This window comes from Paralichthys olivaceus, chromosome 13, assembly GCF_024713975.1.
Source record: "Paralichthys olivaceus isolate ysfri-2021 chromosome 13, ASM2471397v2, whole genome shotgun sequence".
Taxonomy (NCBI): Eukaryota; Metazoa; Chordata; class Actinopteri; order Pleuronectiformes; family Paralichthyidae; genus Paralichthys; species Paralichthys olivaceus.
The window spans coordinates 1221390-1237838 of NC_091105.1; the positions used below are offsets into that span (position 1 = coordinate 1221390).

Consider the following 16449-nt stretch of genomic DNA (forward strand, 5'->3'; position numbering starts at 1 on the left):
GCCATAAACCACGATGAATATTCACTTTGTTCTTTGTGGGAGAGCTTCTGGAAACACTCCACTTCAAAGGTCTCCATTAATATGGATTAGCCCTGATTAATATTGATGCTCCAGAAAGTTGTATGATGTAAAACAATCCCCTCCGCCCCCGCGCCTCCCTTCCTCCCTTCTCTCTCTCTCTCTCCCCTGTGTCTCTCCCCCCCCCCCTTCCATCCCTCAATCTCAGAGTACCAGCTGACGAGTGCGGATCTCACGGCGCTCCAGACGTTCACACCTCCGGGGCTGGTGCCTGGCAACATGGCTGCCTGGCAACAGCAACAGCAGCCGGCGGTGTCCCAGCAGCAGCAGACGCAGCAGCTGAGCTTGGCGTCGCTCAGTAACTTGGTGTAAGCACCTTTATTTTCCTTCCTGTTACAAACTCGTACACGGGATAGATTTGTAGAATGTCGAAACCTTTAACCGTAAAGCACCCGTCCACCGCCGCTCCACCGTTTGTCACCGGCGAGAACACGTGCACATGAAACTCTCTTGGTGAGGCTGTAGCCGAAGCATCACCCCAGCTGCAGTTGATTCATCTTCACCGTGACCTACATATACCCCCCCCCCCCCCCATCCCACTGGAGTCCCATCGCTCCTGGAGGAGAGGCTGCGAGCTGTGTTGTTTTTTTTGGCCTGGCTCAGTTCCTCAAACAGAACAAACTTCTTATTGGACCAGCTCGTAAATAACAGCAAAGGTGTGACGTCAGTTTTTTTGGACAAACGTACCTGGTCAGTCACGTGTCGCTCTGAGGTGAAGGAAAATAAACTCCCCCCCCCACATGTAATGTAAACACAAGAATTGTCACTTGATTAATCCCATGATTTATTTCTCTTTTTTTTTTAATCTATGAAAACAAATCCCATCGCAGTATTTTAGGTGTCGTGATCTGTCGTCTTGTTTTGTTTGAAAAACTGTTTGCACTTTTTTCAGATGCTGGAACCATTCGCTTCAACACGAGTGTACGTGCTAGTTGAAGATCGAGGGAATGAAGTTTTATCGTAATAACAGTAGTAGTTGTGAGTTTATAAGATTAAAGTCGAAGAAAGAAACATAAAGTTGAAATATCACGATAATAAAGTCGTGATATTATGAGAAAACAATTCAAATTTACAAAAATAAAGTCATGAAATTCCAAGAATAGTTATTACCAGAGTAACGAAGTAGTATTAATAAAAAAGTACTTAAAAGAATAAAGTCAGAATTTTATGTGAAGAAAGTTTTTGTTTGTATTTATTGATTGTAGACGAAGGAGCTGCCTTTCAGATAAAAAACGTCAGCTTAGCCATGAAGTGTATTTAGTGTGAGCTGTGTGGCTAAGCTAAGCTAATCTGTGGTTTGGGGGAACAGCTTGTAACGGACTCTTGTTTTGTCCCCCCCCCCTCCCCCACTTGTCTCCACAGCATGTGGGGTGCAGAGAAACAGAACGCAGAGATGGTTAGCTGCATCTCCAATTTCGCTGCTAACCTGAGGTGAATGACACGATAGCATGTGCGAGAAGCGCTCCGCAGCTTCGCCACGCCTTTTACCTGTCGGGTTATTTACCTGAGTCCTGAGGCCAAACGGCTCAAAACCTCAGAGACGACAGAGATTGAAATCCTTCGTGCTGGATGTGATGCCAGTTGTTGCTTTGCTGTGTCTGTGCTTCATTTTCCTTTCAGTTCCGCCGAAGCAGAAGTATTTTTTGGTTTTATCCTGGTGTGGCTGTGCCAGGCGTCGTGCCACCTTCCGGCTCAGATCTGCAGCTCTTTGGAAGTGTCAGCGTGACGGTGACGCCGTCTCGTTAGGCTCTGAAATGAAAGGCGTCTCTGGGCGCCGCGCTCGCTCCCAAACACCGAACCGGCGCTCAGCTGTGCTCCGACGACACGCTTACAGCATCAGATTTAACTCCTCATCCATTTATCCGTCACTCTCAGGTGACAGTCGCACATAAGATTCAATCCCTCAGACACATGAAGGCTGCGAGTGCCTTCAGTGGCACGACTTAAAAAGAATAATTAAGATGTGGCTCAGCTGTCACTGCCAGTTATTTAGATTCAGATAACATTAAATGAGATACAGTTTGGTATTTGATGATCAGTTAGTAACGTGGAACACTCGGGGCTCTTTTAATTATTTGAAATATGCATTAAACATTTGACAAGCCCCTAAATGCTGATATCCTCTTGTTCGGAACAATCGCTGCTAATTTATCTTGGCATGAAGTTCAATAAAGAGAATGTTCGGCTGCTCGGAGTCTCCATCGCATTAAAGAAGAATCAGAATAACTGAGATGTGCGGCAGCTGCCACCGGTGAGACTGGTATTTGTTTCTCGGTCTGACGGTGTGCAGCTGCGCCTCCGGGGGCTCCGCCCTCTGAACAATCAGGAAATAGTTGAGACCGAACGTTTCTTCGTTGATGAAACACGCAAAGGACTGAAAAATAACAAGAAGTCAACGAGTGAAAAAAAGAGGAGACGTTCACGCGGAAGACAAAGACGTGAACTTGGAAAGCTTTTTGTGATGAGAGACCTTGACCTCTGACCTTTGACCTATCAGCTCTGAAACTTATTTATCTGGAGATAAAGGCCCAAATAATATTCACACTAAGTTTGGTGAGAATCCATCCATGTATTATTGAGTTATTCTGTACACACACGCACACACACACACACACGCACGCACGCACACACACACACACACAGGGACGTAGCTTTTGTATTAAAGCGTTAAAATAGTTTGTTTCGTCCGAACACCAAACAGATTCAATTGAGACATTTTTAAACCCAATAACATCAACGAATCGTTAAATAAATATAAGAAGCTTGAACCTGTGAACTGTTGAATAAACCTTTACGTTTATTTGAGGAACTCAAACCGAGAGTTCACCGATGTTTCACATGTTCACAAGTATAAAGTCTTAATGTCAATGAATAAATGAAAACAACATTTCATCTGCACGACTTTAAGAATATTTTAGATGATCAACAGAACGATAACAATCAATTAATTCGATTTTTAAATGTCAGTTGAAACAGATTATGTGGTTTCAAAGTTTCCAACAGTCAGAAATGTTTTCTGTTCTCTGAATATTTGGTTTTGGACAAAACAAGACGTCACTTCAGACTCTGGAAACTCGTGTTTGTTATTTTTGTCCTTTGCTTGACAAGAAATACAGAAAAGCATCTGTAGGTTAATGAGACTGACGAAAATAAAATCTCTAATTGTAGGTGATGGATTTGATTCATTCAGAACTTCTGCTTTTAAAAAAAGAAGCCGAGACTTTCCTGAAATCACCGGGAACGATCTTCCTGACTTGACTGAGTGAGCAGGGTTTTAAATTTAGCCATATGTTTCCAGATGTTTCCGCCCCGTCAGCTCTGACACGACCACGAGCAGCAGGCAGGTTTTCTGTGTCGTGCGTGGGATCGGAATGACAGAATAACTGTCACTTAAAAGAAGCGAGCTCCACAGAAATGCGGGAAGATTTCCCAGCCCGCCAAACTGTTCCCTCAGCAGAATGGAAAAATCTCGCCGTCCTAGGACAGCGAGCGCAGACGTGGGCGCTTGTGCCGCCCGGGCTGCTACGGTTTGTTTTTGATTTACTCGCTGCCTCACAGCGAGCGAACAAGCCCCTCCAATCAAACGATGATTGACGGTTTGGCAGCCGGCCTCGCCTTCGCTGTCGTCCACACTTTTCCTCGCCGCAGGCTCCACGAGGAAATGATTTCTGTCATCCCACCCTCTCTCATCCCCCTTTTTAATCATCCTCCTTCCACTACTTCCGCCTATCTGCTTATTTCCTGCTCTTTTGTCAGCCTCAGTTTAATTTGGCGTACACCTGTTGACTCTCCTCTTCCCCCTCCGACGCCAATCTAAATGTTAATGTCACGGCTGCCCCCCCGCCCCCCCGGCTGTCGACTTAAACTCATCTCTTTAAGAAGACGACTTCTCTGGACGCTGTTTTTCACAGGGTGTTTTCTCGATGTCCTCCACCTTCACGTTGTCGCTTTGTCTGTTGGCTTCATCCGTTCACGCAGATCTGCCCTAAAACAAACATGATCATTAGCTTTTATCCCCAGAGCTCGTTTCACCTCATATCAGTGACTTCTTTCTCTCGGCTGTGGATTCCGAGGAAAAGCCACAGATAACACTTGCACACGCTGCGTGATTACTTAAAGGAGACACAGTTAGTTTGTCATCAGAGGCTGTTCAGCAAAACCTCCCCCGATGAGTCGTGTTTTCCACAAACCACAAAAGTTTTTATTTGATTTAGCACCGAGCGTTCAACCCGTTTACTCATTATTGTGATATCAGCCAAATTAACTTTGGACTCTTACAACCTGAGGATGATTTCAGAAGCAGGAATTAAATAATAACGTCCAGCAGACGGAAGAATAAAGAACTCTACTTTCTGCAGACTCCCTTGTATTGAACCAGTGAGTGGGAGCAGAGCCTCAGAATTCACAGTTTGTTCCTTTAACGACGTCTGCGCTGGCTCCTCCCACTGGCTCCTCCCACTGGCTCGCTCCAGATTTTTCACGTTTATTGGAGCTGACTGTGAAAAATGCATCGCGTGTGGACGACTGTCAAATGTGTGTCAGCGCAGGCTTAAACACTTCCTGCCGACCGCAGCTTCATCTCAGTGTGACTGAAGCAGCTGTCGGCCCGTTTGGTTTTTCTGGAGTAACAATGTGTGGACTGACCATGACTGGCCGCCGTCCCGCTGCCCCCCCCCCCCCCTCCTGCTGTTCTGGCTTTTTGAAACTTGCTTGTCTCTTTTTCCACCTCCCTCCACAGCTTGGCCTCTCAGTCCAACTTGCTCTTTGGCAGGGAGGAGGGCCTCTGCTGGTACTGTACTTTCTACACCTCAGTCACACAGATCGCCGCTTTCCCAAAATCTCTGCTGCACAGAGGAACCTCAGCGCACGATGAACTGTCGATAAGCTGGTGTTCACTTTGACACCTGGAGTCAGAACAACTTCAGTGATCCGGTTTGATTCACAACCAAAATATTAAGAAGGAGAAAACTAATTTCAGAGATTCAGTCGATCCTGAAAAACTCAAACAACAAAACAGCAAATTGAAAACTTTACCGATGGACAAAGGTTCTGGAGTCGGTTTGTAAACAGACCTGAGTGCTGAACTGAGATCAGTTCAAAACACGGAGAAGTTATTAAAACCAGAGTTTATCTCCAATATTCAGCAGGAAACTTTAAACATGAAGAACTCTGAACAGAGCTCTTCTGGGTCAGGAAGCAGAGGATCATGGGTAATATCCAGTTGTGTTTCAGGTCAGTGGGACGACTGCAGGGGGCACTGTTGCTCAGTAACAGGGACAGAGCTCTTGCTTTAATCCTGTATTCGGCCAAAATTCAAACAATCCTCCGTAAACACTGATGGATGAACTTTCCTGTTTGTTCACATTTATTCAGTTCAGAGTTGAAAAGAAAGAAATCAGGTGGAAAAGATCTCAACACGAGAATCAGAGGAAACAGATGTGACATTGAAGCCGTTTGAAGCACCGACAGGAGACAGAGGGTCGGCAGCAGAGGAACGAGCTCCACGAACAGTTTCAGTGAATCTGTCTCATGTGAATTCAGTAAGAAGGTTCAGCAGCTTGTTGTTCCTCACGAAAGCAAAGCATCTTGGGAAACGCGGCCTGATCTCAGCACACCGCACTGTAACTAAGTGTCTGCTTCTGGCTGCGCTCGCTGTTGTGTTAGCACTCAGGAGTGGGGGGGGGGGGGGGGGGGGGGGGGGGGGGGGGGGGTTAGCCTTCATCACTGTCACCGACCTGCTGACTCGGCCATTTTCTCTCGCCATGGCGACGGCACCCCCGTGGCACCGCCATCCATCTACCTGCAGCGACCTGAGCCTCGATGCTCAGGTTTGATGAAGTGGGTGAGGAGGGAGACGATGTGAGCCTCACCACCACCGAGGGACTGTGTGTGTGTGTGTGCGTGTGTGCGTGTGTGTGTGTGTGTCAGACGGGGGAGGACAGCGAGCACACTGAGTGTCGAAGGCCCAGATCCCCTGAAGGAGGCTTATCTTAAACTCTCCTCTCAGTCTGCCAGTAACTGAGCGAGTATCAGCGACGCAGAGCTGCAGATGGATCATGATGCTACGAATTCAGACTCACCCGAGGGGCCGAAGGCACTAATTGGGGGGGGGCTTCAAATTCAGATCGACCGAGTCAAGCTGGAGAGAGTCAGAGAGACGCAGCGTCGACAGCCGGCGTCTGCATCGGTGACAGGTTCCACTCAGCCTCCAGCCAGGAGGAGGAGGAAGAGGAGGAGGAGGAAGAGGAGGAGTGTGAGGGTGGAGGGATGAAGAGTTGAGGCAGGTAGATTGAAGCTCTTGAAGTTCGGAGCTTCTGACTTAAAGTTCCCGAGAGCGTTTGAACCTCTGCAGTTTATTTTTAATCCGCTGGATTCTTGTTTGTTCACCGGCGTCACTTCCTGCAGTGACGTCACTTCCTGCTGTGACGTCACTTCAGTCTGAGCTCAGTTCCGCTGCATGGCTCGTGGACCGTGCATGTGTGTGACGTGTTTGTTGTCGTGTGTCGGCCCGAGCCTCCGTCTCCGGGTGATGTAACGCAGCCTGGGTGTCGTGGCTTCTTCGCTTATCAAAATAAAAGCCCGCCGTCTGTTTACCTGCGTGTGCTGAACTCGTTGTTTGATTCTGTCTGATGACAACACTTCTGTGCACTGATGTCATCGTCTAACTCTTTTGGTTTCCGTCCCTCTTTCTCTCTCTCTCCAGGCCGGTGGGACACATATCTCAGGGTGCCGCGCTGACAGTCAACACAAACCCCAACCTCAACATCAAGTCCGAACCGATCTCGCCAAACCGCGACCGCAACACTCCCAGCTCCACCAGCGGCGGCGGGGGAGGCGGAGGGGGCCAGGGTCACATCCAGGGACAAGGTCTGGTGTCGGTGGCCTATCCCGGCACCCTGCGCCTGGAGGCGGGAGGTCAAGGTCGCTCGCCCGTCGACAGCCTCAGTAGCAACGGCAGTTCGTACGAGGGCAGCGACCGGGACGACGGCGCCCAGGGACGAGGCGGCGGTGCGGACTTCCACCAGGCCGGGGCCCAGCAGCCCACCATGGTCCTCCTGCGCCCCTCGTCGGCCGAGCCCCCGGAGCAGGACGGGACCAACGTCAAGAGGATGAGACTCGACACCTGGGTCACATAAAGAGAAGAGCGCCGAGGGATGGACGGACAGATGGAGGATGGAGATGTGTACTTGTGGCTTTTGTACATGCCCCCAGCAGCCCCGCCCCCAGTCTCCCTCCCTGTGCGCACACACACACACACACACACACACACACACACACACACACACTACACCGCCGCTGACTCTGTAACCGTCTGTCCACACAGGAGTCGTTGACCTCACATACAAACAGCATGCTGACACCCTCTCATGTTGCACGTGTGGACACTGACGCACACTTGTATGACGATGTTCACACACATTTGAACTCTAATAATAAACTTTGTCCCCACACACACACACACACACACACACACACACACACACACACACACACACACACACACACTCACACTTAAAACCCTGAGGGGTTGAGCCACCAAACCAGGGATCGTTTTTCAGAATAATAGCGATGACGGACTTCATTGATCTGTCTGAGCTGAATGAGTTTTCTTAATCAGACAAACTGTGGAAAGTAAAAACCCTTAAATTTGGCAACTTGGACGTTTTGACGTGACGGAGCAGCAGCTGGTGGAGTCCTCCGCCCTCACGTCCTCACCGCTCGTCCACATGTGGAACAGGACACAGCTGTATTAAGACAGAGCCACTTAACGTCCACATCTTCGTGCACGTCCTACAGGGCTGCGTTGCTGTCGCTCCAGATTGTTTCTCCTCTCAGAGCCGGGGCCGTTCTTCTTCTTCTTCTTCTTCTTTTTTTTTTAAGCGTGGAGTTTTTGTCCTTCTGTCTTTTGACTGTTGATCGTTAGAGTTTGGATTTGTTTCGCTTTTCAATATGATGAAGACACTAAAAGAAAAAACTCTCCTCCCACCTTCCCTCCCTCCCTCCCTGCCTCCCCAGTGGACGTGGTCACGTGACGTGCTCGACACTATGCCTGCCCCCCCCCCCCCTCCCCCTCCAGAAACATGCAGATTAGCTGTAAAAAAACGAGGAACGTGATTTGTTGCCGAGGTAAAAGACTTTTCTTTGAATCAGGGACGAGCTGCGACAGCTCAGCGACACACGACACAGCTACTCCTTCATTTGCCCACATGGTGTCAGCTGCAGATGCTGAGAACAACGTGTGTGTGTGTGTGTGTAGACTGTTTTGTTACCTCAAATGGTTTTGTGTGTGTGTGTGTGTGTGAGTTTTTTTTTTTAAACAAAGCAATTTGGGCAAATCTTCATTCTCAACTTCACCTGCAATGCACAGCAGAAATTATTTTTGTGAAGCGACTCATGTTTTTAATGGAAAGCTGATGTTCACAGAGGAGGAGCGAGAGGTACCGTGTATATAAGCAATCTGTAACCTATGTGGCTTTGTGTGGCAGGGACGAGGTGTTTTGAAGGTTAAAAACAATAAGATCTTATATAAGTATATATTTAAACAGCTTCAGGCGGCAGCGAGGGCAGCGCCGCAGCTGAGGCCGCAGGCAGACGACAGGGATTGTATATATGAACGATATATTCAGCAGGATATCCCTAACGAACAGAAAAGAAGCAGACGTGTTGATTCTCAGTGGATCGGCCTGGTTTCATTTTTATTTATGCCTGTATATAAAGTGTAAGATGTCCACGAGAGGGCGCTATAGAGGAGGAGAGGGAGTAGCCGTGGTGACTCGGGCTGTTTTCAGTGAGCGTTGGTTCGGAGCACACTTTACCTTAAACCCCCTGAACACACCCGACCCGTGACACCAACACACACATGCTGCACGTGCACACGAGGCTCAGACTCACACACCTGGCTGGCTTTAAAACAAAATGCAAAACAATCAGAAACACAAAACACACATTCTGCACTTTTTCCCCCCGAATATAATTTATTTGTAGTTTATTTAAAATAATTTATCAGCAGTCGGAGCTCCCGTTATTAAATCAGAAGTTGATTTAATTCAATTTAAAGTAGTTTATGTATAAAACAGAAACATCGAAGCAAAAGAAAATGAAATTCAAGACGAAACTGACAGAGAAATATTTAAGTATAAAAATCCTCAACAACAACTTTCATAATAATCCGTCCTGTAGTTTTCGTGTAATCGTGCGTACAAATACACAAACGATGATGGAAAACTAAGAAATATGTAAATATAATGAAACAAAAAGTACAATTTAACAACAAAAGGCCTTGTGAAAAAGTATTTCACAAACACTACATGTAATAATTTATCATTTTAAAACCGAATGAAGGTAAAGAAATAATCATGGCTGTTAACAACTGAAAAGTCAAAATGTTTCGTCGTCACTCAGAGAAAAACTTTGAACCCTGATTTCACACGTTTACTTCTGAGAGTTCTGCTTTTACTCTCTGTCCGTATCAGTACTATTGTTATCAAGTATTTTTGTTGTGACATATCAAAGTGTTGTGTATTTGCCGCGTCAGAACAAAAGTGCCAGTGTTTCGTTTCACAAACATATCAAACTTTAGAACACGCCCCCCCCCCCCCCCATGTGTGTGTTTAATGATGTCGTCCATCACTGATCGGCCGAAGTCTTGTAAAAAGGAGAAGAATCTGAAGGATGTCAGTTTTCTACTTTACAGAACTTCAGTCGAGAGCGTAAATCCCTGTATTTATTTTCCCGCCCTCAGTCGTCGCCCCGTCGCTCGGCAACAGCTCACATCGTTAAGCCGGAGTCCTGATCTTTTAATGACGAGCTCCCAAACCGACATCCAGCCGCCGCCCTCATCACCTCCCTGTCACCCCTGTCACTCATTTCCAGCCCCCCCCCCCCCTCCATCTCTTAGATTATCACACACACACACACATCTCGTTACACACTCTCTCTCTCTGTACTCCGTCCACACAGCGAGCGTCAGCTCTGAAAATTCACCATAATTTAAATTATCTTTGAGTCATTTCAACAGGAAACATGACCCCCACCCTGACCCCCTCCGTCAACTCCCATCATCCTCTCCTCCCATCATCCTCTCATTTCTCTTCTCTCTGTCTGTCACTCACTCGTTAACTCTCTGACGAGTTTTCTTTTCATAACCTCCACACACACACACACACACTCACACACGCACACACACACACACACACACACCTCGAGTGTAAACACGTGACTGTTACGACTGTTGTTGAGCTTCGAACAAAAAAAAAAAGAGAAACTTGACGTTGAAAGCCGAAAGCCATATGTTCGTCCAAATAATCGAGACAAAACGAATCCCCTCCACTCGCGGGAGTTTTATTGGTCGGCGAACGAGAGCCGCTCACAAAGCACTGATACGTTCTTCAGAACAACACTAGGGGTCGCTGTGAACACAAAACACAAAGACAATCGAGCTGAGAAATAGTTTTAGGGAACCTGAACCCCCCCAGGAAAAAAAGAGGAAACTTGTTGCTCCTGTATAACGATGTGTAGAAGTCTCACTCACTTTCCAGTGTTCATTTGTGCTGGTGACCGTCTGTTTTAATTGTCCTCTGAGATATTATCATTACTATCATCGTTACCTCGGCTGTCACTGACGGCAGCTGTCATGATGATGTCGAAATCTGCGTTTCTTTTTTTTCTCGTTTGTTTTCTTTTCTTGGTGTAGGTTAGACATCTTGTTTTATTTGGAAGTTTATTTTATTTCATGATATAAAAATATTCTATAGATATATTTTTGTTTTCATATTTTGGGGATTTGTTTTTCGTTTGTTTCTTTTTAAAAAGGGTGTGTTACTAATGTTGCACGATTTTTAATGACATGAAACAAACAACACAAGCGTAGTGGTGTTAGCGTGTGCGCGGCGCCGAGCGAGTCGACAAAACGCTTCGATGCTGCAACTTTTGAGTCCGATGTACAAACCGCACGTGGTGACAGGAAGTGGGGTGGGGGTGGGGGGGGGGTGGGGGGGATCGGCAGTGTGACACATGTAACTTATTTCTGACCAGACACAATGATGTCAATGCATGGGCGTTTCAAAATAAGACAAGAGTGAGTCATGTAATAGGAAATAAAAATGTAATATCGACACAAATATACATCACACAGAAATACATTTAAGAAAAAAACATGGAAATTGAAGAAAAAAAAGTTTAAAATAAATTATAGCTAATATATTGTGTTCGGCTAGTCTGCTTTTTTGTTGTAAAGATAATTTTTTGTTGTTTTTGGAGAATGATATACAATTTGTGTATATTTTCATAAATAAAGTATGCACTGATATGTTATTACAAATTCTATACTGCTTTTACAAAAGAAGTGTTTGTTATTGTACCAAAGTATCCATTGGTCCCCTCTCCCCCTCCCCCCCTTTTTGCGTATGTTTTACCGTATTTTATATATTAAATAGACAAGTTGACCTTCACACGTTTGACTTTGTGTCGTTCCTGGTGAGCTCCTGTCTTTCTGCTCCCCCGCCACTAGAGGTCACTCTAATGTTTGGTGTGTTTTGCAGGACAGACGCTGCCGATGTGCCCACAAGCAAAGATCAGGTACTTCCTGTTGTTTATGGAGCATATTAAGGTTTTTTAACCAATTAATCCAGAACATTATTATTACAATGAATTAAATAACATATATATATATATATATATATATATATATATATATATATATATATAAATATATAAATATATATATATATATTAGAACCTATAATCAAATCCACAGGACTAAAATAATATGTATGTTAATGAGAATTTCAAAATAAATGCAGATACAGGTTCTCTGCTATGTGTATATATGTAAATATATATATAGTGTGCTATATGCATTAATATATATGTTTAAAAATAAAAATAAATGCTAACACAGATATAATCCTGTTTCACTGTACACATACGACAGCTTAGTACCTGCATTGATTTTGTCTCCAGTGACTTCACAGATCTTTGATGGATGCAGCCACTTAAAGAGCAGATCAATGGAACGTGTCTTCATCGACCCTCGACAGAGAAACACTCGTCTGTGCTGACGTGTCCATGGTTTGAATCTGAGTCGTGGATTCAGAAATGAAATAACATCGTTGGTTTGATACTTTGCTCACGGACACTTCAGTGAAAACAGTGAAGTAGAGAGAACGTAGCCTGTGGTACACAATACTTAGAGTACAGCAGGAGTTTGAAGAATGAATATTGTTCTGGATGATTCTCTAAAAATAAATCTGCAGATAAATCTCATGAAAACAGTTTGTTGTGTTTCATCAACACGACTCGTTCAGTTATTCCTTCATCTCGTCGGAATCAAAGGAGGTTTGTTAAGTGATGATGTGAACACACGGCTCTGCGCTCAGGTGAACTAAGAATAATTATTTTATGATCACAGGGAAACTTGATCGTTAATCACAATAACACCCCCCCACCCCCCACTTTGTTTCATGTAACTGTGCTTTTATAGAATCAGCTTGATTCTGTTCAAATCAAGAACAGAGTGAACACATGAGAGCAGAGCTGGAGAGTAACCAAGTGTATTAACTCAAATACTTTATAGTACAAAGAAATCAAATATATATATTTATATTCACACTGTACAAAGTGTGGATTTGAATCACTGAGACAAACCTCAGAGGCTGTGAAAGTAGTTTTACTCTTTAGCTGCAAACAGACGACAGGGATGGAGTCTGTCCGCTTGCACTCAGATATTTTGTTGCTTGCGCTCGCTCTTGTGCTCGAGCTGCTTCTCGATGCCCCGTCTGCTCTCAGACCAATAGAATGTCGGACGTAGCGATGACAAACGAAATGGCCCCGCCCTCGTAGTTCGAACACCAGCAGAGACGTTTTGAGTGTGAACGGTGTGAAATCAAAAAGTCCTGCTCTCAAAGTGAACGACCATCTTCAGTAAATATAAATAGAACCATGTGTTGTGGTGATAATGGGGGGGGGGGGGGGGGGGGGGGTTTGACTGCCACGCCCGAGCTGCCCTGGACAGGCTGCAGTGACCACGGGTCGTCAGCTGGCGGGGGCAGCTGGTGGAGCTCATGTCTCGGACAGACACACACTCCTGGCTCAACAGGTCGCTAATAATAACCACACAGGCTCTGGTGCGGCTCAGTCAGACGCTCCAGCTGGACGGCCCTGACATTTTTTGTCAAACAGTCACACTCACACTTCCTGTCCCCGAGAGACGGAGGCCGCCATGTCTCTTATCCGAAGTGTCTTCACTGTGACTCAGATTCAAACACTGTCCCCTCTCAGTGAAGACGGGACGTTGTGTTGAAATGTGTTGGTCGGATGGAGGCTTGTGTTTCCTCCTCCTGTGTCTGCTGGGTTCATGGGTGCGGCTCAACGTTAACTTCATTTCTGCAACATCATTAGATTAGTGTGTGGGTTTGTTCCGACACACACACACACACACACACACACACACACTGACACACACTGACACACACTGACAGAGGAGCTCGCCTACATCTGATGTGGAGACATGATTTTATTATCTTTATAAATATACATCTTTATCATTTCTTATTGAAGACAGGTTTATTTGTTCCTCATGTTTTCACTTTGAAAGCTGCTTTTTAAATGAAACTATAATTTCCTTTAACATTCTGAGATTTCACCATTTTGCCATAAATAATTTATGAATGTCGATGAAAAATAATCAGGATGTTTGTGATTGTGTGAAATCTGGTGCAGCTAAATTGAATTTGAAAGCTCTGCTGACATTAGTTCATGTGTTAAAAGTAAATATATAAATTGACTTATCAGCATAATTAGAAATAAATTCCAGACTCAGACATTTTCTGTTTTGATGATACGGATAAAATAGTTCACACCATCACATCTGGACTTTAATGATTCCATTCCCTGTTTGTTTAATGATCCATTTTCAAAATGTTTTTTAAAGTCTTTGTTATCAGCTGTCAGATACAGTTATTGTCTTCATTCTTTAATATTTCATTTATTTATGTGACCATGTTAAAGCTGCAAATATAAATGAGAAAACAAGTCGATAACAAACTACAGCAATCAAATTTCAAACGAGGCAAAAGTTCGATTCCACCTCTTTTTCTCTTTATGCTTTTATTTTAATTTTTAATCTTCACATCCTGTGGTCGACCAGCAGCTGGTCCCGCCCCCACTTAGGGTGAGATCTGAATCGTCCTCCGTCGTCTCTCTGTCCTCCGTCGTCTCTCTGTCCTCCGACTGGAAACAAAAGGTCAAACCAGGAGACAAATGACTCTTTTATCTTTAAATCAAATTTAAATCTGACCTCAGAGAGTGAGAGCAGATCTGAAGCATGACTCAGCATCAGTGATAGAACAGATGACTCGAACATCCAGGTCGCGACCTTTGCTAACATTGTTGTGATGAGGGATTATTTTCGCGAGCTCGTCCCTGAACGGACCTGCAGCTGTCGTTAGCAGATTGCACGCTGCAGTGAAACCTCTGCTCTATTTTAAATCAGGCTGCTGACCGATGACTTGATGTTACACAGTTCGATGCTTTGAGCCGCTGCGCTCAACGAGACGGGTTTGGTCTCAGAGCACGAGGTGCGAAAAGCTTTTCAACGCCGGAGGATACGCGTCATGAATCACCTGTCAGACTGCACCGGGCGGATAACGGCCCTCAAGGGACAAATTAAACCTGGAGAGGAAGAATGAAAATGTACTCAATTAAAAAGTTGAATAAAAACTTTACTTGGATCAAGTTAACGACGGCAGAGAGACTTCTGGTCTGCTGATCACCGGTGGATTCATGTCTCAACGTCCTGCCATGTTCAAGAGACGTCAGTCACATCAGTTTGAGGCGGAGTTTGAGGAGGAGGGTTCAGCCACCAATCCTGAGTCAGCGTCAGCTGTCAATCATGACGTCTCAGCTGTCAATCATGACTCAGCCTGTTTTTATATCATTATCAACGGACTCAAACCAAACTGATCAGAAACGTGTTTACAAACATTTATTTAGTTTGAACTCTGACCTTTAGTTGGGCCCATCTGCTAACATGGAGGAGGAGGAGGGGCTTAAGACTTAACAACCAAACCACCGTTCAAGTCAATGGAGAGTCTTCACTTTACCTAATCCACCCGCTGCACCACCGTGCCGCCCTTTATCAGACATGATATTTTTCATTCAATAACAGGAAAAGAAACAAGACGTGTGTTCAACCTCCAGCAGATGTTTAGATTAGATACAGCCCCCCCCCCCCCCCCCCCCCCCCCCCCCAGCAGCTCCTCCATCATTCATACCAATGACATGAGGAGTAAATCAATGGTGACCGACGGCAGCACACACACACACACACACACACACACACACACACACTACCACTAAGAGCTAATGGACTCACAACACAACAACCCTCCCCCACGTTAATAAAGCAGACAACAGTGATGGTCACGTCTGGACTCAGTTCGTCGCAGCTTCATCTGCACTTGTGCATTTTCAACTTAAATTCCATTTCATACAGAACTGATCACAATTTAAGAAAGTTCTAACAACATCGTTGTTGCTGTGGAACATAATCGACTGCTCTTGGGGCCCCGCTATCACTTCAGGGCCCCGCTATCACTTCAGGGCCCCGCTATCACTTCAGGGCCCCGCTATCACTTCAGGGCCCCGCTATCACTTCAGGGCCCCAGGCAGTTGCTTGCAAACACCAGAATAAGTTGAACCATAAAAAACAAATTAAAAAGTATAAGATTAAAATTCTCAGAGTATTTGTAACTGGTTGTTATTTACCAGAAGCCTTTTCTATCTGTGCTGATGAGTCACCGCACACACTCGATCAGCAGCTACGCCAGATTCGGTGGTAATCAGGGAGCTCGTTAGTGAAAAGTTGGCTCGGTGAACACGTGTTGTTTGACCCTCAGTGACCAGGTTTTACTCGATAAGTTGCCAAGGAATAAACTGATTCATGTCGCCATCAAAAGACTCTTCCAACGATCCGGGATGATTCAGAGGCAACGACTAATTTGTGCCAAATGTCTTTGGATTTTTGTGCCAGAGAAACTTTTAACACTTGTATGTTTCAAAAAATAACAACTTTCCCTCGACGCTCACCAGCTCATTTACTCAGTTCAAGCCAAAGTTTAGCTCTAACCTCAAAATATTAACATCCAACATTAACAGTTTGGTTTTTATGCCAACAAGAGGAAAGAGGCTGAGTTTGTGTTGTTGAAAATCTATTAGGTTCACAAACAGTTCACGATTTATTGTGTTAAACTGACTTGAAGTTAAAGAATCATTCATCATCATGAAAACCATCTGAATGAATCGTTTCTCATGTTATTTGTCTGTTTTCCACATGATTTCTATCATTTAGATCAAATGGAGCCAGAAGCCTTC

General features: G+C 45.1%; 1 protein-coding gene across 14 annotated transcripts in view; it reads left to right on the forward strand.

Annotated features, from left to right (window-relative positions):
* The window catches only part of mef2d (myocyte enhancer factor 2d), a 75349-nt gene extending 63821 nt beyond the window's left edge, over window positions 1-11528 (forward strand). For 6 of the 14 annotated variants that reach the window (XM_069536641.1, XM_069536638.1, XM_069536642.1 and 3 more), the window contains 4 exons: window positions 227-386; window positions 1441-1509; window positions 4817-4867; window positions 6782-11528. In XM_069536641.1, the coding sequence (XP_069392742.1) occupies window positions 227-386; window positions 1441-1509; window positions 4817-4867; window positions 6782-7214 (713 nt within the window). In that variant the 3' untranslated portion in view covers window positions 7215-11528. The remainder of the gene's footprint in view (window positions 1-226; window positions 387-1440; window positions 1510-4816; window positions 4868-6781) is intronic. The other 8 variants (XM_069536647.1, XM_069536650.1, XM_069536648.1 and 5 more) reach the window with 3 other exon arrangements.
* Window positions 11529-16449: the final 4921 nt, after the last annotated feature.